We start from the raw sequence: 25172 nt of genomic DNA on the forward strand, positions 1-25172 counted from the left end.
ATAATGTGCTTTTCTTTATCTCAGACTCTGAAATTTTCATCTGTGTCAGCAGCACTCAGTCAGCTTTAATTAATGATATTTTGATATTTTTCAATATGGCTGGTAATTTTTGTTTTATTTTGTTCTTTTCTTTCATTTTTTTAAAGACAGGTCTCAGATACCTGAAGCTGGCTTTAAAAATCCTATGTAGCTGAGGTTGGCCTTGAACTCCTGATTTTCTTCTCTCTACAACCCAAGTGTTAAGGTTGCAAGTGTGCACCACCATACATAGAATAATTTTATGTGAATCACAGGTACTGTGAATTCTATTGAACGTATGCTTAATGTATTATATTCCTATAAATGTTTGTGAAAACTATTGTATTATATGGAAATAATATAATTCTTTCAGGATTTGTTTTTAATATTTGTTGGCAGGGCATAGATGAATGTTTATAGTTAATAATTTCCTATTACTGAGGCAAGCTTTTTTTGAATAACCAATTCCCCATGAAGTTTAAGTTTTTCAGTCTGTCTGCTAGGAACTTAAACAATTCCTGGTCTTATATAAATGCTGGGTTTGTGTCCTTTAGTTCTTTATAGTCTTTTCCTTGGCTGGTTTCTTTATAAGCCTACACTAATGAGCAAGTATTCTGCTGAATACCCAGAGGGTACCCTCTTTAGGTTTCTGGAATTGTATGCTTTGAATCTTTACTGCCTTAGTCTTTTCAAACAGTTGGGTCCATCCTGTCAACTCAGGGAATCTTCTAGATTCTGCTTAGGCTTGCCTTCCTGGATTATACATATATACATGTATATTTAATATTAGAAACAGTTTCAGTTGGATGGGTAATCATTTTTGTTTCTCGCTTTTTTCAAGGATGACTACACTTTATTAACTGATGTTCAACATCTGGAAAACTTTCATATTTTATAGTGTTTGCAGGGGCTGGGCTGTATGATTTAGTTGTTTCAAACATAAAAGTAAACCTGGTTCCTGTTATTCCATTTTGCCATGAAGTCTTAATCTCCTTTTGAGTTGGAGTTGATTACTCTTAAAAATTGTTTCAACTAACTCTAAATATATTTCATTTTTGTCTTATGTAACTTTAGTGTCTCATTTTCCTGTCACCACGATATTCCTTTAGCTCTTCAGATATTTAGCTGTTTAGGAGGTTGGTTGAATTAACTCTGAGCTATGAGTGAACATCATATGTATAATGCATGCACAGTGCACAGCAAATGGAATTAAGATGTAAGAGCAGAAAGTGGTGGTGTATGTGTGCAGGTTGAACCTAGGGTCTCAAGCTTGAAAATTCTCCACCACTGAACTGTGACTCTAGCTCATTTAAGATTCTTTAGTATCTTCGAACTGTTTTAATCTGGTCTTTTAGTATGTAATCAAAGAGTTCCTTTTAGGAACAGGGCCACAGAATTATACAAGTACATTCTAAAAAGTTCATTTTGGCAGTCTTTCTTTGAGATCAATGGATATCAACTGCAACATTAAATCACACAGATACTATAAACCTATATTTTTATTAAAATGAGAGAACACCTTAGTTTTAATGCTTCTACTTGATGGTTATATAACCTTATTTAAATCTGTTCATTTCTGAACAATTCTTCTATAAAATGTGACTAATACTACTGCTATTCTGAAAGGGTTGTATAGAATATGTGAAAAGTGCATTTGAAACTAGTATTTAAGTCTTCTTATTACAACCCAATTATTACTGTGTTCTACATGGAGTTTCGTGTGTGTGTGTGTGTGTGTGTGTGTGTGTGTGTGGTGTGTCATACACATATACACATATTTAATCACAATGTAAAATTTACTATTACAATTGATATTTATTTCTCTTTCCCTGAAAAATAAGTGTTCCATTTTGAACTATAAGTCATTGAATAAAATATGTTTTCTACATAAAGGAAAAGACTATAAGGTGACCTAATAAAAGGCTGTCGTACATAGGGCATATGTTGCTTTATGATCAAGTTATACCTCCAAACCATTTGAGTAGATTGTAACAGTTAAGTATGCCAATCTTTATTAACAGTTTTTGGGGTTGATCTTGTTTTAGCACTATGTGTAGTCTTTGCTATTTCAGAACTCAGTAGATAGACCAGCTGACCTTGAACTCACAGAGATCCACCTGCCTCTGCCTCCCAAGTGCTGGGATTAAAAGTGTGTGCCATCATGCCTGACTTACTAACAGCTTATGAAAAATTATATTTCTACTTTTTCAAATGTAGCCTTTCTTTCCCCCTAACAAGTAGAATAGTAATACCTTAAACAGTTAAGAAATACCCCTCAATTTATTTTTTTAATAATGATATTTAAATGGTTCTTTTATTAAATATTATATTTTGAGGAATGGTAAATCCTTAGAACTAGTATTAGCTTTGCATTTTCTTTTAGTTAGTTTGTTAAAACTTAAAACTATTCCCATTTTCTCCAACATTTAAATAAGGTTTACAAACAGATGTCATAAAACACTCAATGAATTAAATTTTTCAGGATACCTGATAGTCATTTGGTTTACTAAGGTAACAAATGACTTAGGGAAATTAAACCCATTATTTGTGATCTAACAGGCATAAAAAGCTTTAATCTTGACTACATTTTTAATACAAATGTGCCACAAAAATATATGATGCAGAGTTTTCTGGAGAAGAAACCCAGGGTTTCCTAGTGACTAAGAAGACAAGTAACTAGACTGTTCCTAATGGTCAGCTTCCAAGGTTGAGGTGAGCTGCAGAGAGCATTCCTGTGAGATGTCTCCTGCCATGTCACGGCATCCTGCTCAGAAGTGCTCGGTTGGAATGGAAGCTCTGTTTGTAGCAGAGGACTTCTTGCCTCCTCTTGCCTGGCTTTAATCTCTTCTATTTCTAGAGTTAATAATCCTACTTTAGAATTAGACTGGAAGGGCTCACAAGACTGGTTGGAGCATGAAAGGTATCATGTAGTCTTACCAGTTTATCATTTTTCTCTAGCAGACAAATATAATTAAATCATTTGTGGTTTTTCTCTATCAACTCCAAATCCTCCAGAACTGTAAGGAATCTTGCTGTGTCATACAGTGGAAAATGATCTAATGCTTAAGTAATCTTCCAGAGAACTTTAGATGTAAAAATGTTTTTAATATGTTTTCCAGATGTCTGTGACCTTTTGAAATTGTACCCCACCCCACTTGATTGAAATTAATGAACAAGAGTATTTGAGTGTAACTGGAGGAACTTTCTCTTGCAGCAAGTCATTATTTCTATAATAAAGTTACTTACAGAAATCCAGTTCCCACATAGTATTTTTTTTGGTTGGGAAGTGGTGTGTTAATGAAGAGTTATAAGCAGCATGATTTTAAAATAATCTAATTAGAATCTATTAAAAAATTGAACATAATTTTACTGTTATAATCTGGATGCTTCTTGATTCAGGAGATAATAGGTATTGAAGCAAACTTAAAGTTTTATACACAGTATGTTAGTATTTTGTGTGTTATTTTTCTGAATATTTTCTTCCAGTGCTTACTAATTACTCCAGATTGTATTATTGTCTCCATGGAACTCTACATCTAGTAGTGACATAGCCAAGCTTATTAAAGCTGCCGACAGTGATATGCTTAAAATCCTGATGGACTCTGATCTCTTTCTTTCAGAAAACTCACCACCAAGATAATGGATTTTATAGATGAGATTGCTTAGTGTGGATACCATGGTAACAATACAGGAAGTATACTTAATTTCTCACTTCTGCAAGTAGTCATGACTACTGAAGAAAGAATCTTTTAAAACTACAGCAGAGTTTTCATTTGGGTACCTCTTATGGAAATCCTAATTTTGTTTTTAACTTTTGATAAATTTTGGCTAAAGTCATGAACAAGCAAAGAGCTTGTCTTGTTAGTCAAACACACACTAGTGAGAATGTCTAGAAGAGGACCGATTCTTCACAGCCGGACCCAATGGCTGCTGTTGGGCCTTGCTTTGCTCTTCAGTTTAGTATTATTTATGTACCTCCTGGAATGTGCCCCCCAGACTGATGGAAATGCTTCTCTTCCTGGTGTTGTTAGAGAAAATTATGGTAAAGAATATTACCAGGCCCTCCTGCAGGAGCAAGAAGAACATTACCAAACCAGGGCAACCAGTCTGAAGCGTCAGATTGCCCAGCTAAAGCAAGAATTACAAGATATGAGCGAGAAGATGAGGGCCTTGCAAGAGAGAAAGAAGCCAGGGGCTAATGGCATAGGCTATCAGGGCAACAGAGGGCAGACACCCAGTGACCTCTTAGAGTTTCTTCACTCCCAGATCGACAGAGCTGAAGTTAGCATAGGAGCCAAACTACCCAGTGAGTATGGAGTCGTTCCCTTTGAAAGTTTTACTTTAATGAAAGTATTTCAGTTGGAAATGGGTCTCACTCGCCATCCTGAAGAAAAGCCAGTTAGAAAAGACAAACGAGATGAATTGGTAGAAGTTATTGAAGCTGGCTTGGAGGTCATTAATAATCCTGAAGAAGATGATGAACAGGAAGATGAGGAAGGCCCCCTTGGAGAGAAACTGATATTTAATGAAAATGACTTCATAGAAGGTAATATGAAAAATATGTTGGTAAGATTCATGTAAGTTGTCATCTGACCTCCATATGTGCATACAGACATGCAAATATGAAACATTTTTAATCTTTTGATAAATTCTTATGTTAGTACGACAGCATGCTAGTAGCATGCTAATATATCATTACTACCACAGTATTAAAGCATTTTACATTTTTAGCCGTTTGATATCACCAGAAATTTGAAATGGCTTTTGGACAAAGTTAAAATGAGATCATAATAAAAACAGGAATAAGAATTGGGAAAACAGAATAAGTCTAAGTATAAATATAAGAATGTCAGGTTGAAGGGTTCTTGTGGGCCGTGTGGTATGCATTCCTCTCTTATCTGGTGTTGACATTCCTCTTATGTTTTTTAAAGTGTATGAACTAAGGTTCAAAATTTGAAAACCATTTAATAAGGAAGGAAAACTCTAATGCAGTAGGTCAGTGGTATTTTCCATTTTTAGAGAAGTAGATAGTCACAGCCTCAAAGGGAATACACAATTTTACATTTGGAAACAAAGAAATAGCACATTTTCATAATACAGACTGCAAAATAGATATGAGGTCTTTCCTCTATTTATATGTGTATATGTGTTTTGTCTGCATGCATAGTGTGCCTTGTGTGTGCAGTGTTTGCAGAGACCAGGGAAAGATCTGATTCCTTGGCTTTAAAATTACAGTGCTGGGAATCAAACCTGGGCCCTCTGAAAGAGCAGCTAGTGCCCTTAACCCCTGAGCCGTCTCTCCAGCCCCAGGATATGTTCCTAAGATGCTGTTATATAACTTAACGGTCATATAAATTTTAGATATCTGTTAATTTTCTAAAAAGAAATAAATGTATATTCCTGCCTGTCTCCTATTGATGCCCATTGCTAGGCATTTTCATTCCACTACAAACAAAACCATTTTGGCTATAAATGTTTTTTAGAAGTTTGTTTTGCTTTATCCTATAAACAGCCTACCACATACAGCATCTTGTTGGCCTCCAAACCATCATGGCTATCACTTGTGTGACTTCTGAAGTCTGCCAGGCAGGGCCTTCTGCTTTGCTCGGGCACTTTAGCCATCTTCTTCCTATGGCCTCTTTTCAGTCATGATAGTTTTTGTTAGTTGTTTCTCTCAGAATTCTTCCAACTTTCTGGAATGCTTAGTTTCTTTATTCCACAGCGGAATTGAAAGCTGCAGGTGAAATGGGATAGTTAAGTAGGTGTGTGACACGTCCTCATTCCCACTCTTCCTTAAACGCAGGTAAATTGTGCAGCTCTGTGCTCTGCGCTTGTCCTTACAATTCCCCTCAGCCCCTGTAGACTCCGTCCTTTGCTTTTCCTCCACTGTGCCATACTGTCTTCTAAATTACTAGCAGCCACTAAGCAAAGCTCATTCCTCTTCCAGGCACTACCATAAGTGGCTTTCCTTCCAGGAAGTGACCTCTAACCCCAAGCCTAAAGTAGCGGTGCTTTCTGTGTGCTCTAGCCACCTCTGTGATGCATCCTTTGTCATTGGACTTGCTGCATTACGCGGTGTTGCCCATCTCCTGGTTGATTTTTCTGTCTAGCCTGGAAACATTAGGAGAGTTGGAATAAGTCTAACCTTTCTCTCCTGAGTATTACACTTAAAAAAAATCATATTGTCCAGTAAACCACCATACTTTTCTCTAAATACATCTCAAATCATTGTATTGAAATCTATACTAGTATTCTTTGAATATATATATATATATATGTACACACACATATAAGAAAGACATACACATAACATATACATGTACTTATATGCATACACACATTACACATTATATTGTTAGTGTTTATTTTCCTGACTTCCTCACTAGACTGGCCCTTCCACATAACTTCCACATGGTCTCTGAATTGTCAATGACTAACATGAAAGCACTTAATCATTTTTTAATTGAACCAAGTAATAAAAGTTTTTACTCTTGGGCTCAGAATAATATTACAGAAGCAATTTGGCACTGTGGCAATACGGTTTAGTATTAAGGGGAAAGTTGTATGTAAAGGGAGTAATTTCTGTCGCATGTTATTTTGTGGATTCAGTAATGTAGCTGAGCTTTTCTTGCAAACCTTTTTTCTAAAGAGTAGCATTCCTGGCTGTTCGTATGGGTAGGTATTTCCACAAACAGATAAAATCCTTGTAGTCTGGTTAATACTCTCGATCCTTGCCTGAGTGAAATCTGTATTCCTCTTGAATTTAAAGTTTGACATAAACATGTGTTTGTTCCAAACTCTTTGCTTTAGGCTATTACCGCACTGAGAGGGATAAAGGCACACAGTATGAACTGTTTTTTAAGAAAGCAGACCTTATGGAATACAGACACGTGACCCTCTTCCGCCCATTCGGCCCCCTCATGAAGGTGAAGAATGAGCTGATTGACATTGCAAGATCAGTTATTAACATCATTGTGCCGCTGGCTGAGAGGACAGAAGCGTTCTCACAGTTTATGCAGAACTTCAGGTAACTCAGAGCTTGCAGATTTGATAAGCTCTTTACCTTATTTACAGACTTACTTAAGTTATCTTCATCAAGTGTGATTACTCAGAGTTAGAGAATAATTATAGAGGCCTTGGAGATATTTTTAGATTTTTCTTTTTCTCAAAGCATGAACGGTGCTCTGTTTCTTAACAGTATGAACTATGATACAAATCTGAGGGTAACAACTACTTGGTAACTCAATTTGATGACTTTATAGTTGTGTTTGAATTTAAGGTGATCTGAACTTTTAAAAAAAGATTTGTTTATGCATATGAATGTCTACTGTCATGTACATATGTGCACAAACGTGTGCAGTGCCCATGGAAGCCAGGAGAAGCCGTCATGTTCCCTGGGACTGGAGTTATACATGGTTGTGAACCTCTGCTACAGCAACCAGTGTGTCAACCACTGAGCCATCTCTCCAACCCCAAAAGTCAAACTTTCAAAAGTCAACTATATTGAAGACTAATTTATGTGCAATAAAAATTCATATAGCCTAATGATAATGTAAAGGATATTTGAAGGCTAAGTCATGTTTTCATGACTTTTGAAAAATGTGTAAACTCGCAAACCACCACCTCAATGAAAACCTAGACCATTGCCTCTTCAGTAAAATCTCTTGACAGCAGTTTGAATTTTAAGACTGAAACTTAAAAATGCAAGCATTCAGCTAAAAGTGGGGGAACTTATGTCTGTCTTTTTTACCATCAAGTTGTATTTTAAAATGCTGTGTTAAAGTTATGTTTTAAAAAAATGTAAGGAAAATGCTCCATCTTTGTTTGAATATAACAATTGCTATGTTTTACTACATTATTTTTACTTTTTTATTTTTCCTATTTTAATGTTAGCTAACTCTATCCTATGGTAGAATATTCAGAAGTCGTATTTCCGGCTGAGTTTTGCCTGTTTGAAATAGCTTCATGAGATACGATTTCCTACAACTTTTTAAAGTTGCTTTTCTTGCAGTTGCTGTAAGAGGCTTCATTGCCCTCCTTAGTAAGTAACCTGCATCATGGTATCTGTTTCTTGATGACAGGTATCATCACCATATACCAGCAACTAGCTAATGTTTTAAAGATTTTGTTCCATTTGAGAACAGCCTCTTGACCTGAGACAATTATTTATTTATTTGGTTCTTTTTTTTTTTTAATGTGTGAAAATTTTTATTTCAACTTCTGAATCACCTCTTTTACAGTTGCTATAATCAATTATTTCTGTTCTTGTAGAAAATCTATTTTTTATTTTATAAAATATTATAGCTCACAAAATTTGTTCCATAATAATATATGATGAATACACAATTTTTTTCCTTTTTCTTTTTTTTTCTTTCTCTTTTTTTTTCTAAGAAAGACTGAGGCTTCCACATTTTGGGCTTCCTTCTTTTATTTATTTGGTTCTTAACTGATTAGGCATACTTTGTTGGATAGTTTTAAATTTGCTACTGAAAGCAGTCCCACTGCAAACGTTCCAAAATGTTTTGAAATTCGTCAATAAAGCAGCCCTGGCCCTCAGACGGGTTGTATTCACTGACCCACAGACTTTGTGCTTTGCTGTAAGATCTCCAACAGCTGAGTGGTGTCGTCACTTTAATATAAATACTGCATGTGATTTCATTCGATATTGGCAGTGTCTTATTCATTTCCTTGCCAAACTTCATGTGATAGATTTCTGAGTGAGTGGTGCTTTATATGTTTTCTTGAACCCATTTTATTTTTTGATTGTGTTAGAGATGTTTGTATTCATCAAGACAAGAGGATTCATCTCACCGTTGTGTATTTTGGGAAAGAAGGACTATCTAAAGTCAAGTCTATTCTAGAATCTGTCTCAAGGTTGGTAAGCCAAAACATACTGAAGGCCATCATGTAAGTGTTAAAAGTGTGTGGGAAGAGTGAGAATTTCAGATACATAATGTTTTAAAATCTACTACTGTTTTAAGTCTGGCTGAGGGGCTGAGGGGCAGAGGGGCAGAGGAGATGGCTCAGTCAGCAAAGTGCCACTGCACACGCAAACATGAGGACCTGAGCTGGAGTCCTCAGAGCCTGTGAAAGCTGGGCATGGAAGCAGACATGTGGAACATGTGTTCTTAGGACAAGATGGCAGGCAGAGACAGAATCTCCACAAATTCACTGACCAGTTGAAGTGTTCAGGACAACACAGAGACCCTGTCCCAAACAATACAGAAGGAAAGAGTAACACCCAAGATTGTTCTCTGATATCTACCTGCATGCACACAAATGTACACACAAGTGAATACACATCATACATATGCACATATAACATTGCACACACACAAAGCTGTCTGAGCATGTGTATGTGGGTGGATGGTAATGATAGTAAGTTTTTCATCTTATGTGGCTCTACAAATCCATCTTCCCTTGATTGCTTAGCAGGCAGCCTGGGGTGATCAGGACTGTCTGTGATCTACCTACTTGCCCATTGCAGTTCTGTTTCCTTTTTTAAATCTAGTCTCTGCTTTGATACCATTGTCTTACCTGTCTTCCCTTTTATGCCCATGCTTCTGCTCTCTGAAAACGGTGCTTCTCTCTCCTGTGCCTTTACAACTCCCACCGGTTCTGCAGGACATAAGTACACTGTACATACTGTTTAGTTTCTGTTATTTTACAGCCAAACTAAATGGAAAGGTAGTTCTGCAGTAAGTGGCCCATGCTATTCCTGGCACATAATAAATGTCCAAAGATTTGAATAAATTAGTTAGGAATTCCTTAATAATTTTTTATTCTTTAAAATGAAAATTTCCTCTCCAAATCATGGGCCCAAATGTAAAAGTCAGTTTTCAAAGTCAGCCTTTTTCTCTAATACCCTCTTGCTGGTTCTTTTACATTTGATACCCTAATTCTCCTCCTTTACAAATGATACTATGCATGTAAGTTTTTATTTTCTTAATGTAAATATGCTGTGTTCTGTTTGGTGAGTTGTTTGCTCTTACTACACATGACCTGCATATCTTTTATAGCTTTTTTTTTTAAATCTTTTTGCTGGTTGGAAACAGACGTTTTTCTTGAAGTATGCAGCTAACGTCTGTTGAATCCCACCGACTGTGTCCCAGGTGTGCTGCTTGAAAGTCTAACCCAGGCACGGGAAGACGTGACTGAGCGAGCAAAGCCGGTCCCTGTCCTGCAAGCTCTCACAGCCTTGATGGACAGAAACACGACTCACCATCGCCACAGCATGGTGGCTGTGTTTGAGCTCAGAATCAGACCATTTTCATGGTCCCTGGGCATAATACTTGAGAGCCATATGTCTTTTTACTTCTAATTGTCTCTGCTGAGTTACTTTCTACTTGGGACCACTTCTCTGTCTCTCCCTTGAGGATGCCACGGGCTAATAATCCCAGTTCTCATCCCCCTCATTATTGCTTTCAATCTCCTACCAAGCCCCAGTCATTTGTTCTGGTGGGTTGCTGAAACCACCTCCCTGTTGTCAAGATTCTTCTCTAGAAAACTGTAGAAGCCTTGAGCCTGCTTAAGGAGAATGTGAGTAATATTGAAGGACCTTGGATGCCTCCCAAAAGTGACAGGGCAAGTTAAGTTTGGAGAAGAAAATAACAAAAATAACTTTGCACCCTGAAGGACTGGAATCAGACACTTGACTCCCATGAAGATTTTCCGTGGTTTTGTCTGTTTTCTGCATGTTGACTTCATTCTCCTGCTGCAGATTAGCTTCTTCCACATGATGAGGGATATGAGCTCACACCTTCTCAGCTTTTTCATCAGAGAACTTCAGTAGAGAAAATCCCAGGGAAGAATGTCTTAACTACTCTTGAGCTACTCAGTCATTGCGGTTCACAGTTGGCCACACGTAAGCCTAGTCCTTAGCCTAGGAAATTACTGCAGCAGGGTAGGTAGATGATCCAGGAATCTAGGCTGGCAGTGGGCAGTTTCTCCAAAAGAAGGGTGTGGTTTCTATACCCTAAGATGGAGAGGAGAGTCTGGGCCCCCAGAGAACTTGGAGTCACTCCATGCAATGTCTGAGTGTTTGCTTCTTTCTTTCCATTACCTTGCTGGACTGCTGTAAGAACAAGCTCCCTCTCAGGCCTCCCAGCTCAGTGGTTCTCTAGTCAGTGCCAGGGGCACCTAGTGGGCTTACTAAGTGTGAAAGCTGACTCCGCCCCTTGCTTCTGAATCAGCAACTCTGAGGGAGGGTAGCTCTAGAGTTTGCCATGAAATGCCTTGAGGGCTTCACTGTGAGAACTGTGGACCTATGGAAACCCCTGCTGACTCCTTCCCTTTCTGGTACTAACACAGTTTGACAGTGTGCTCAGTCTGGCTTTTCTCTCATTCTTCCTGTTGTAGGGTTCCTTGGTGTGGCCCTCACGGTTCCCATGTGCTTAATCAGACCCAGTTACTTTCTCTAAAATGTTTTGTATGTTTTACTCACCTCTATGTTTCTGAGAATTGTTTGAAATGGCCTTCTCCTTGGAGTCACTGACTTTGGGACTTTACCAAAGTGTAATTCAAGTTCCCCATATGACATTTAGCTACTGTAAGCACGGCGATCTCTTCCTGAAAGCACTGTTTGTGCATTAACTCTGAAATATGTATTGAACTGCTCGTGAGGGCCAATGCATCGTATTAATGAACACAAAATCTGTTTTGAAGAAGAGGGGAGATACACAAATAAACATGTCCCATGATACTAAGGGAAATAGCAGAGGAGGAGAGGGAAGAGGTTAGAGAGCTTCCTTCCCACATGGCATCAGGGAGGAGCCTCTGACAACGGAATATTTCTGTGAGGACCTGAAAGTGGGTGGGAGAGCACTTTGTGTGTGTCATTTGTATAGAAGGCTTTGTTACTTCCCAGAAACTATGTATGTGTTTCCGTGTGTCTGTGTTTCTGCCACAATGCATTTTTAAGACCTCAAAAGGCAATGCCCCTTTTAAAATTCATACTATTAGCATGCTACTTCAAATGTGACCATTTGGTGAAAATCTACTCCTGAAAATAAACACACTCAAGAAGCTGAAGATTTCCTTTCTCTGTGTGAATATATAGCCAATGTAATAAGTTATTTGAAATATAATATGTGGTAAGCTCTGTTGAAGAAAGGAGATTGTTAAACTTTAAATGGGACTTATGAGCTCTTGTTTTTTGCTTTCCTCATAGTGAGTCTAATTTTCACAATTACACCTTGGTCTCATTGAACGAAGAATTTAATCGTGGACGAGGACTAAATGTGGGTGCCCGAGCTTGGGACAAGGGAGAGGTCTTGATGTTTTTCTGTGATGTTGATATATATTTCTCAGCTGAATTCCTTAACAGCTGCCGGTTAAATGCTGAGCCAGGTGCGTAAAACACTGTCATGTGAGCCGAGTGTGCCCCTTAGAAGGGCGTCATCACAGTCCAGTGCTGAGTCACATTAATCTGAGGGAAACACGTCTTCATTAAACCTTGGGATGGTTTTAAAATTATATTAGGCATAATTTAATTGATACAATGAGTAATAAATTGAAACTCTGACCCTCTGATGTTCAAATCCTTTGCTTTCTTGGAGTCAAATTCTGGCAGTTCTTTCTGAGGAGAAGTAAAGAAATGCAGAGGGTTGGGGTGATCTCAGTCCCAATTATATATGCCTAGCACATATGAAACCTTAAAGTGGGTGTGGAGGCAGAGAGAGGAAGGGAATACAAAGGAAGGTAATCCTGGAAATTGATGACGAGGAAGCAACTCAGGTCAGAAAGAGTCACAGGTGTATAGGGGGAGTTGGAAGCTCTTAGTCTCGGGAAGGTAGTGTGCCCAGCTACACATACCCATGTACACACCTTACACAGGCATGCAGACACGTACAAGTAGTGCTTGGTCACCAGATTAGACATTTTAAAGTGATTTATGGTACATTGCTCTACATTATAGATATAAAACAAATTTGTAAATTTGTAAGTATAAAAAGTAAAGAGGCTGCCATGTAATAGATTCCTTGACCATTTCTGAACACTTGATGCTAGAATATCTGGCTGAAGCCAGTCATAGCAAGGGTTCCTCTACTGAGGGTAAATGACCTAGTTAGCTGGTGAGGTCCCTGAGTGTCATCACTATGAATGACAAGATCTCGGAAGATTTCGGATCTTGGTTTAAATCTGCAGCTTTATCTTACTGTTCTTTGTATATCTGTGCTCTGTGCAGTGTTCTGTGTATTTACCATTTTAGTGACTCTTTGAAGAGTAATAGAAATGTTTGAGTTTCTTGGTGCTTGTCAGAGGTTAATTTACATCTGTTACGGCTGCCAAGTGAAAACAGAATCTTGAAATGGCTCACTTGAGTGACTGAGGGAGGGAACACCTTTATGTTCCTCCCGTGGTTGAAAGGAATAGGGGTGCAACCTCCTAGAGTCTGTTGGAAGGAATAGGGGTGCAACCTCCTAGAGTCTGTTGGAAGGAATAGGGGTGCAACCTCCTAGAGTCTGTTGGAAGGAATAGGGGTGCAGCCTCCTAGAGTCTGTTGGAAGGAATAGGGGTGCAACCTCCTAGAGTCTGTTGGAAGGAATAGGGGTGCAACCTCCTAGAGTCTGTTGGAATAGGGGTGCAACCTCCTAGAGTCTGTTGGAAGGAATAGGGGTGCAACCTCCTAGAGTCTGTTGGAAGGAATAGGGGTGCAACCTCCTAGAGTCTGTTGGAATAGGGGTGCAACCTCCTAGAGTCTGTTGGAAGGAATAGGGGTGCAACCTCCTAGAGTCTGTTGGAAGGAATAGGGGTGCAACCTCCTTGAGTCTGTTGTTGTTCTGCAGCTTCAGTTTCAGAAGACCTGTTGTGTGTTATCAGGTGAACGTTAGTATTCTAGGGTATTGATAAAATTAACACAATGATAAAAAGAGAAAGTCTCCGTAGGTACAGTGAGACAAGTCCTTCACTTGTGTGAGATAAACATATATTTTTATTTACAGGTAAAAAGGTGTTTTACCCGGTGGTGTTCAGTCTTTACAACCCCGCCATTGTCTACGCCAACCAGGATGTGCCACCCCCTGTGGAGCAGCAACTGGTGAGACTTTGGATCTCTGCTTATGAAAGGCTCAATGATTTCTCTAGTTTCCTTTATATTTGTTGTACAAATAAAATTAAAGTTTCAGTTGAAAAAGAATAGCGTTTCAAGTCCCATAGCACCCAATACATTTCCACCTCAGTGAAAACTTTTATTTCTGTTGCTTTAGACTCAAGTGACAGAGACATTGACCACAGGAGGGCCTCATGTCCCCGAAAGTTCTGATTATAGTCACATCTCTGCCAACGTGCTCTAGGGATGCTAAATCTGATATTACTTTTAAACCCCACTAACTAGAAATTAAAGAGTAGCTATGAGGGAAAAGAATGCTCTAGGAATTTATGTAGCGTATCATGAGCGACAATTGCCATGCATCAAGCCCTGTAGTTATTACCTAAGCTATACTTAAATAATCTTTTCTAGGAAATGTTAAATAAGCTTAATGTTTAAATAATCTGGCTCACAGAGATGGTATAAAGCTAGTACGCAGTGTTTCTGTGCATCATCTGCTGGGTTCTCAGAGTTAGCACTGTATGTCCCTTCCCTTCTGTGAAGGGAAGTATTGTTTGGGTATATACACAAACACATACACACATACATACATATATATATACACACACACACATACACACATATATATACACACACACATACACACATACATACATATATATATACACACACATACACACACACATATATACACACATATACACACACATACACACATACACACACATACACACACACACACACACACACACAAATAGGACCAAAGGGACAGCTGGTTACTCACATCCACCTTAACCTGATCTCCCAAAGCACTTGATCTCGTTAATAGTTAAAGTGATAGTAACAATAAGCAGTAATCATACATGATAGAAAAATTGGCTAAGAAGTTGACAGTTATTCACACAGTAGTAAACTTTACTAGGAACAAAAGAGCTTTGTGAAATGACTTCTTTTGAAATCACAGCCATGCAAGGGAAGCTAGTGGGAATGTAAGCCAGCTCTCTAGGCTCAGGCTTAGATAGATTAATATCTGTTACTGATAATACCTACTCCTGGGATCTCCACTGAGCAGATAATCGGGGCCGAGAATAGCAATATGCATAAAGTGACATTAAACACAAGCAAACCTTTAATAATAAATTTACTAGTACTTGGTGTAGTGAGAATTGTATATCAATATCAAGAGGAACACATGAGCTGTAAATAAAGTGAATACTGGAGTGTAAGTACAGGAAAATGGACATGTGGGTTATCTCCAGATGACTTTTTATTGTTGTTATTTTGGATTTTTTTTTCTTTTCTGCCTCCCTCATTCCTCCCTCCTTTTCTTTGTTTCTGAGACAAGGTCTTTCTATATATATATTGCCCAGGCCTGGCCCTGAACTCAATGTCTAACCCAGGCTGATGTCAGACTTAAGCCTCAGGCTTCTAAGTACCGGGTATCACAAGTATGTGCCACCATGCCCGCCTAGATGGCATTACTGTAACAGCTAATGTTTATGTGACCTTTACTGTGTGAGTGGTTCTGCTCTGTTCTGCCTGTGCAAACTCCTTTAATCCTGGTGAACCCTGAACAGAGAGGGCTTGCACTGCTGTTGTACCTGGTGAACGGACCAAACTGGCCCTGGCATGTGCTCCATGGCTACACCAAAGCACTGCACAGACTGCTTCTGTCGCATTAGTTCACCTCATATTAAGGATCTGTTTTGCCAAGCACTGTATTTCACTGAGAACCTCGGCACCCATAACCCTACCTTCCTCACAAGGACTTTTATTCTGGAAAAAAACAAAAATAAATTCAGATAATACACACTATTAAAACAAACCAAGTTACAGAAACTGATGAGGTGATTGCTGTGCGGTGTTCAGTCAGAAGGGCGTTTTAGAGATGAGGCTGTTTATAGCATGGAATGGCTGGAAGGAAGCAGCCGAGCAGTGACTGCGTCTCCTCCAGAACTTAGGGCGCAGCTGGCAGAGTTGGACACAGTGCTGAACCACATTACATAGAATGTATGGGACCCCTAGAAGGAGTTTGCATTGTATGCTACCTGTGCTGGCATTTAGAGGGAAAGGCTGTGTAACTCTGACAGGAAGCAGCCAGTAGGCCTTGGCAACGATGAAAGTGGGGGCGTGGTTATATCTTGTCGAAAGGTGTTACTTGCACAGCATTAGAGATTTTTGGACATAGAAGTGATGCCATGGTTTTGGAGTGGACATGAAGACTGAGGAAAAGACAGTAGAAGTAGGAACGGTCAGATGTTACTATAGAAGTATATATTCCCCTGGGGTTCCTGGGGATGGGATTATGGGGGCTTAGATAGTTATGGGTAGTGTCTTAGTTATGGTTTTATTGCTGTGAAGAGACACTATGACCAAGGCAACTCTTAAAAAAGAAAACATTTAATTGGGACTGGCTTACAGGTTCAGAGGTTCAGTGCATTATCACTATGGTAAGAAAACATAGCATTATGCAGGCCAACTTGGTGCTGGAGGAGCTGAGAGTTCTACCTCTTGATCCAAAAGCAGCAGGGACACTATCACCTTGGGCATAGCTTGAACTTAGAGACCTCATCTGAGCCACTGTGTCTACTATCTTCCTTACTCTATGTAGCCCATAAGTCGAGGATTATATTTACAATGTTAATGGTTTAAACTTTAATATTTTACACATGAAAATTATATGAAGTTGAAATTCTAGTGACCATAATAAAGTTTACTGGGGCACAGCCTGCTCATTTAATTATTTATTGTCAGTAACTGTCTTTACAGTGCAAGAACTGGGGCAGACTGAATGTTTCTTACAGCCTAAAATATTTATGCCACAGCTTCCTACAAGACAGGTTGGTGGGATGTTGGCTACAGTATCTCTCCTTGAGTCTTAGCATCCCTAGTCCCTACTGATCTTGCCTGCAGGCCTTTGTGAATTGTCATTCCCCAGCACGTCTCTAGTTGAACTCCTAGCTTCGTTCCTGCAGGAAGCTGTCTCAGTACCTTGTTTAGTGCCCCTCCCCTTTATGTCCTTACCCAGGCTGGACTCAGTGCACCGTGAAGGACTCAGCCAGGGTGCTTTGCTGAGTGCTCACCTCCCTGTCCCCTGTTCTTTAGTGTACTTCCGTAGTATCCCGGCCTGGTTAAGGATGGCTGTCACCTAGGCCCCAGGGAGGTCAACCACAGTCCTGCTCTACAGTGTTCTGCCTTGGCTCGCCTGGGCTCCTGAGCTGCCTACCTTCTTCCTCTACACTCTGTCCTTGGAACCATGTAGATCACTCCTTCCCCTTCCCTTTGGGAAGCCTTCACCTTCAACTGACTTTGTTTTCTGTTTCACTTGGGAGAGATACACATCTAGTTCTTCATTTTCCTCGCAAGAGCTGTCTTCCTTACTACCCCAGCCTCTGCCTTCCTGCTGGATAAACTGCCCCATAGGAGTGACAATAGGAACAACTTCCTGGGGCTAGCCTGTCCCTTTGTGGTAACTAAGCTGATCCACCGCCCTAATAAGGACTCCTCCATCCTTCCTCACTCTGATCCTAGCAAATCTAATCTAATCTAACCCTCTTGCAAATCACCCTAGGGCCCCACTTACTGTCCTCTTGCTCCACTCTGTCTCTTCATGTTGAACACTCAGCGGAGCTCTGCGCTTGCTGTTCTCCTGGCTTACAGTGTTGTCTTCCAAATACTTACACAGCTTCTCTCATTTTATTCAGGTCTCTGCTCAGCTTACCTACTCAAGGAGTGCTCTGTAAGAAACTGTTAACAGAGTGGGCCTCCCTCTCTCATGTTTTCCTCTTGCATTGGCATGTGGCACTGTTTTTCTACCTGGACTTCAACAACAACAACTTTATTTTAATATTGGTTTTCCTCATAGAGGAAAAGGATTTGGTAATTCCAAGGGTGTCTTCCCCAGTTGCTGACAAACTTTCTGTAAAGAGCCAACAGGAGATATTTCAGTCTTTCCAGACAGGCTAAATGGTCCAGTTGTAACTACACAGCTCTCTCCCCCTGTATTGTGAAAGCCCCCATATGTCTTTGTCATAAGGCAGGTGGCAGGCCAGAGTTAGCCTAGGGCTATAGTTTGTTGACCCCCTTGCTAGTTGTCTTTTCTACAAACTCTCTCATGGGAGTAAGACAATCTTCAGTTTCTAATGTGCCCAACAACCCTCTCTTTTTAGCTTATAGGTTTGAATTCTGTCTTACTACCTGTTAGTAAACACCTTACACTAACTGGGGTAGAACTATCTCATGCATATTGTGAAGTATTCATGTCCCATTGAAAGCTACAGGTGACAAGAGTTTCCTAAAAACTTACAAGCTTTATGGGACCAAAGAATATAAAACAGTACTGAGGAAGCCAGGAAATGGGTTCCTGATAAACTCCCAAATAAGGTGTATATGTTGCAGAGAGTCCCTTATAGACATCATCTGTCAATAAAAAAGCCAATGGCCAATGAGCTGAGGCAGGGAATAGAAGGTGGGACACTGGCGGGAAGAAAGAGGATTCTGGGAATCAGTGAGAGAATAAAAGGGATGCAGGGAGAGATGTAGGAGAGATGCTGGGGGAGACACTGAGGAAGATGTTAAGGAAGAAGCAGGCTGGGACTGAAGGAGTGGTAACTAACCATGTGGAAGTGAGAATATTTTGGATGGGTTAAATAGGTTTTAAGCTAGTTAGGAAATAAGCCACTTTGGCCAAGGGATTTATTAATAAATAGTCTCAGAGTCATCATTCCTAGGGAGGGGCTGGAAAGAGGAACTTTTTACAGTATATAGAAGTGATGGTGTTAAATTGTGTGTGTGCATGTGTGTGTGTGTATGTGTGTGTGTGTCCTCCTATTGGGAGTTCACTGAAGTCAGGGCCGTCCTTTTTCTGTTATGAGTAACCTCAACTTGAACTCAGCACAGGGCTTGAGTTAAATTAAATTACAAATGATAAAAATCCTATGCTTATGCAGATTAGAATATTCATGTATTTTATAAGGATTTAATGGCATATGATCCTTTAAATAAATGATGGAAATTTTTTTGTAAAGTAGTTGTTGAATTATTGATTAAATTTTAGTTTCTAAAGATTAAATTAATCTTTTCTTTCTAATCATAAGGTTCATAAAAAGGACTCTGGCTTTTGGAGAGATTTTGGCTTTGGGATGACTTGTCAATATCAATCAGATTTCCTGACTGTCGGTAGGTATACATTACATCTAAGGATAGAACTTGATGTTTTTATTCTAGGCCTTATGGCATTTCCCCGAAAGGTATCAGAGCTGGGTACCTTTAGCTAAATTGTAAGGATGTATATCTGAAATATGAAATGCAAGGCAAAGCTCATAACTAACATCTTAGATTTAAAAAATGAGGTTTTAAAGGTAAAAACTAAATTTACCAGTTTCTTGAAAAGCAAGCAAACAAAAGAGAAGACAGTTGACTGGCGTATTGCTGTGTTTACAAGTGTTTGGAGTATTCTCCAGAACTCTCTAGAACCTCACTGTCTCTAGCTGTTTGAATCACAGGTCATCTTGGAATATCTGGTTAGTGGCTTTCTCTTTTTCGTTTGAAGATGAAACTCTTTCTAGTTTTCTGTCTAAGTGCTATGCAGAGCCCCAGTATGAGGACAAAGGGGAGAGGTATCTCTGAAGTGGGAGCTAGAAACTGAGACTCACCAAGGCCAACGTTCTACCTAAAGACATGGGAACAGGTCTGGGCTCATCTCCCTCTCTCAGTCTCAGTTGTATTCACAAAAAGTGCCAAAGAGCAGGTTGGTAAAGAGAAGAGCCCTATAACTCCAGATTATTTAGTGTCTCTATTTCTATAACATAGCAGAAGCCATAGGATAAAGCTTGTGATGGTCTTAATCCATATGAAATTCGCTTTTATAATTACCATTTGTTTTTAAGTCCCTCGACACTTGTCTCCTTGTCATTGTAATACTTGAATAATGGAAAACCAAGAAGTAATGATAAAACACGTGTCATTTCCCTGATTTTTTTACATATTAAAATAGTAAGTATTTACTGTCTTTCAACAGTAGATTTGTTTATGTAACATATTATGACTGTTCTGAGTAGTATGTTGATGTACAGGTCACATGTAAAATTTAGCAACTTGAAGTGTACAGTTACCTAAGTTGTATAGTTAGCACCAATCACTTTAGACTATTCTCACCTTAAACCTCATGCCCGTTAGCAATTATTCTTCATTTTCCGTCAATGCCTTCAGTCCCCAAACTCATTGATCCGCTTCCGATTGATTTGCCTCTTCTGAGCACACAACACACTTACAGTGGACACCCCATGGTGGGACATCCCATGACCTTCAGTGCTGATTCCTTCCACTCACAGTGGTGGCTTCAGGGTTCAGTGCTTGTCCTTGGATGTGAACCGTACATTACCTTCTTCACTCCTTCTTACAGCCAATGACGCTCCGCTGGATGGTTAGAACACGTGTTCTCTCTCCGTAGATAGTTATTTGGATGGTTAGAACACGTGTTCTCCATCCTTAGATAGTTATTTGGATGGTTAGAACACGTGTTCTCCATCCTTAGATAGTTATTTGGATGGTTAGAACACATGTTCTCCATCCTTAGATAGTTATTTGGATGGTTAGAACACGTGTTCTCTCTCCGTAGATAGTTATTTGGATGGTTAGAACACGTGTTCTCCATCCTTAGATAGTTATTTGGGTTCTAATTTTAGGCTATTATAAGAATTTCTGCTTTGAAGATTTAAATATCTGTGTTTATGCTTTTGTGTGGATGTAAAATTTTTCATTTTCTATAGTAGAATTGCTGGGTTATATGGTGTGACGGTTCATCTTGAATATCACACTTGAAGGAACTTTGAATCCCAAGGGAAACAAAGCTCTGGACAGTCTGTGAGGGATTATCTAGGATGGATTAATTCAGATGGGAAGACCCACACTAAATTTGAGCCATACCAACTATGGGCTCACTGCCTGAACTGAATTTTTAAAAAGCAAGCTACACACAAGATTCATCACTTTCTGATTCATAACTGTGAATAAATGGGACCAACTGCCTTGGACTCCTGTAGCCATGTTTTTCCTGCTGTGAGGCACCCTCAAACTGTGAGCCTAAATAATCTTTCATTAAATTGCTTCAGGTTGAGTATTAGTCACAGCAAGGAGAAAAATAATACATCCGGTAGTTCTGCCTTGTTAGAAATTGCCATGGCACCTTCCAGAACTGCCACATCTCCAGTAGTTTGCACTGTTATCTCTTAAAGCACTTATGTGTGTATTCCATGTACGAGCACGCTATTTGTAGGCCAGAAGAGGGCATCAGATCCCATTACAGATGGCTGTGAGCTGCCATGTGGTTGCTAGGACTTGAACTCAGGATCTCTGGAAGAATAGCTAGTGCTCTTAACCACTGTGCCATCTCTCAGTCTTGCTTTTTTTGTTTGTTGTTTTCTTGTTTTGCTTTATTTCAACTGTTAGAGTATATACGAGGTAGGATCTTGTTGGGGGTTTTGTTGTTGTGTTGTTTGTTTAGCTCTCAGTGTTGCAGTAAACCTGTGACCTGTACTGTGATTTTGGGTGTCCATCTTCCCTCTGCTTTTTCTGGGAAGGGCAGTTGGAGGGAGATGGGGTTGGGTATTGCCTTACTTCAGGTTCTGACTTAACAACAACAAAAAACAACAGATTAGGTTCTGATTAAATAGTTTCTTCTCATCTATTCAGGCCTTATAAAAACTGAATTCTCTGATCCTAGAGGCATTGCGGGTGTGGCTGCTGTGTCACATGTGTGTCAGTAGGTGACAGAGAGGAGAGAGGCTGTGTCTGTGCTCAGTGTTCTGACCTATGAACATCTAAATGATTAGTAGCCTAACAGTCCCTGTAAAAAAGCAAGCCTGAGAACCATCAATCTGGTGCCAGGCAGTCCCACATGGGCTGCCAGTATAAGGAACAAGCCAAAGACTAAAGGGACCACATCTGGAACCACAGGTCATGTGCAGGTATGAGCCTGAGACAGATGACCTTCACAGGGGGCCACTCAGGCAGGCTGGGAGAGAAACAAGCCTGGACGGCTATTATGCTGGTGCCATGGAGCCTGATCAGAAAGCTAGCCTGAGATGAGCACCAGTCTGATGCTGTGCATGCTTGGGGGCATAGACCATGCCTGAGGTGACCCCTGCCCAGGGCCATAATGCATGATCTGGCATAGCACTCCTGAGACCACTCATGAGATGACCCTAGACACTCAGAGACACCCAGTTCCATACAAGGAGCAAGTAAGTAGTATAGAAACGAAAGAGACAGAAACAGAAAGATGTAGGCACCATGAAGAGTGGGCAGAACTGGAGACTTGAGGGTAGTAAGAAACAGTTGGATGTGAGTAGCCAGGGATGCCACCAGGGGACATATCTGGGTGTGTGGCCCTGCAGCAACAGGGGTCTGTTACAACCAAAGCCCTGGTCTGTAGCCAGAGACATGTTGACGTCTGAGGGCTATGTAGAACTGGCCCACCCCTCTGCTGGGCATCATGAGAGAGCTGATCCTCCCCTAGTCAGCTACAGTGCCCAGAAGAACAGCCCATCACATTGCAGAAGTTGCAAGTGAATGGGCCCTGAGGCCATGACTGTGGGAGAGCTAGCCCTACCACTCATCCCTGCGCAGTGGTGTGGGTAAGGGAGAGCTACCTCCTCCCCTCTCGGTCCTCACCATCTGCAGCAGGTGGGAGACCTGGTCCTGGGGTCACAAGAGCAATAAAGTTGTTTCTGCCCCTCAGAAGATCAGCACTCAAGAGAGCAGACCCTGCACTCTGCCTGGGCAGCACAGTAAAGCTGACCCTGGTGTTAGGGGCACAGGCATCCCAGGGGTGTGAGCCTGAGAGAACTGGTCCTTCCACTTGTCGGCTATGCAATGACATGGGCAAGGGAGAAATGCTCTTGCCTCTTGCCCCCTACAGCTGTGGGAGAGCTGGCCCTGCCCTTCACTTGCTGCGGCACTTGGGAGAGCAGGCCCTTGTCTGTGTGGCACAGTGGAACTGACTCTTGTCACAGGAGTTTCTCATGAACCAGTCCCAAGGGCATGAGATCTGGAGAGCCTGTGGGCTGTCCAGCTCAGATACCACTCAGGCCCAGATATAGAGCTCTGAACTGGCCCACCCCAACATCCACCCCATAGATGAACCATGGGGAATGCATGGAGGGGCCGGTCCTACAGATCCAACACTGCAGGATGTCCATGGCACAGGGCAACGACAGGATATCCGAGAGGAGTTCCGTAATGATCCAGTACTGATAGAGTAGCAGAAGCCAGAGGCCTTGTACCAGACCAGCACATCATTAGAATAAACATTTGTGTGCAAAGCAGTGTGAACAGAAGGTTATACAGAAGGACACACTGTGGCACACTGCAGCTTCCACATGAGATTTTTTTCCTCCATTGGGGGTAGATTCTCTATGGCCAGGGAAGAGGGTGGGTACAAGAGGGGGAGATGAGTGGAGTAGAGGCGCATGATGTAAAATTCACAAAGAACCAAGACAAAGGTTTTCAAATGTAATCTGATACTGTAATTCAGAATGATTTCCCACCCCCTCTTATACCTCAGTTTCTAGAAATAAGGTGTTTTAAAAATATAGAGGATGTGTTAAATCTTCACTTTGAGAGCCTAGTGGACTAAGGGTACAATTTCCCAGTATGAAGCCCCTGTGGACAGGCCCACATGGAGTCCTAACTCTCACGCTTGTCCAGCATTCAGGAATTATAGGTCTCCCTGTCTCAGACTGGCTCCTGGAGACATTTCTTCTCTGAAAACTAGCAATTCTGTGCATCTGCCTGTCTCTCTCCAGGCTTCACCCTGTGACCTTCTCAGAAGGATCTAAGAGAAATGGTTGGTTTTCGGTTTATTCAGCTTTTCATCTGTTGGGACTGAGTGATGACTTTGAAGCTTCTCAAATGCCACTCTTAAGGAGTTCCCTCTGTGTTTACTGTCTGTCTTTAATATCTGAGCAGCCGGTTCATGTTGGGAAGGAAAAGAGCAGAGCTCTGTCACATTTAGGTTAGTACAGGTATGACTGCTTAAACTTTACAGAGACCTTAGGTGTGAAGAGTAAATCATATAGCAGCATTTGAAAGAAGACACAGTTTAGAAGCCTGAATCATAAAGGATTGTTTTTGTTTATTAGTGTATTTAATGTATGTGAGTGCACTCTCGCTGTCTTCAGATATGCAAGAAACAGGCTTCAGACACCATTGTAGATGGTTGTGAGCCACATGTGGTTGCTGGGATTTGAACTCAGGACCTCTGAAAGAGCAGTCAGTGCTCTTAACCACTGGGCCATCTCTTCAGCCCAGAATCTTTTGTTTTCTAAGACTGTTTTCTAACTGTTTAGAAAACTTTAAATACTTTTTTGTTCTTCCTGCTTTTTCTCAAAAGTAAGTTGTTTAGCTTGAATCCGATTTGAGAAATATCTGCATTTCCCCATCAGCCGGTGCTGTGAGCCTCTGCTCCTGCTCCTTGTCAGAGCTGTGCTGATAAGATTACAGTCAAATGTATCTGCCATGTCCACTGGAACGTCCCTTCTCTTTAATTGATTGGTACTGAAGAGTGGACCTGGACGCACAGCTTGGCTTTTTCGAGACTGGCTCTTATAGCTCAGACTGACCTCAGACCTAAGATCCCCTGCCTCTCCCAGGACTGCTGGTACAGGTATACACCGCCATGGTATACTCCACCATGGTATACTCCACCATGGTATACTCCACCATGGTATACACCGCCATGGTATACACCGCCATGGTATACTCCACCATGGTATACTCCACCATGGTATACGCCGCCATGGTATACGCCACCATGGTATACTCCGCCATGGTATACGCCACCATGGTATACGCCACCATGGTATACTCCACCATGGTATACTCCGCCATGGTATACGCCACCATGGTATACGCCACCATGGTATACTCCACCATGGTATACTCCACCTTGGTATACTCCACCATGGTATACGCCGCCATGGTATACGCCACCATGGTATACGCCACCATGGTATACGCCACCATGGTATACGCCACCATGGTATACTCCACCATGGTATACGCCGCCATGGTATACGCCGCCATGGTATACGCCGCCATGGTA

The 25172-nt window shown here is 40.7% G+C and overlaps 1 protein-coding gene across 2 annotated transcripts in view; it reads left to right on the forward strand.

The window, feature by feature from the left end:
• Positions 1 to 238: 238 nt before the first annotated feature.
• CSGALNACT2 (chondroitin sulfate N-acetylgalactosaminyltransferase 2) overlaps positions 239 to 25172 on the forward strand; it is a 28085-nt gene continuing 3151 nt past the window's right edge. The window contains exons 1-7 of one of the 2 annotated variants that reach the window (XM_080914944.1): positions 239 to 293; positions 3639 to 4564; positions 6829 to 7045; positions 8791 to 8892; positions 12188 to 12366; positions 13962 to 14056; positions 19165 to 19246. In XM_080914944.1, the coding sequence (XP_080771070.1) occupies positions 3904 to 4564; positions 6829 to 7045; positions 8791 to 8892; positions 12188 to 12366; positions 13962 to 14056; positions 19165 to 19246 (1336 nt within the window). In that variant the 5' untranslated portion in view covers positions 239 to 293; positions 3639 to 3903. Of the gene's footprint in view, positions 294 to 3638; positions 4565 to 6828; positions 7046 to 8790; positions 8893 to 12187; positions 12367 to 13961; positions 14057 to 19164; positions 19247 to 25172 lie in introns of those variants that run through there. The other variant, XM_080914945.1, reaches the window with a different exon arrangement.

This window comes from Micromys minutus, assembly GCF_963924665.1.
Source record: "Micromys minutus genome assembly, chromosome: 3".
In the NCBI taxonomy this organism is placed as follows: domain Eukaryota; kingdom Metazoa; phylum Chordata; class Mammalia; order Rodentia; family Muridae; genus Micromys; species Micromys minutus.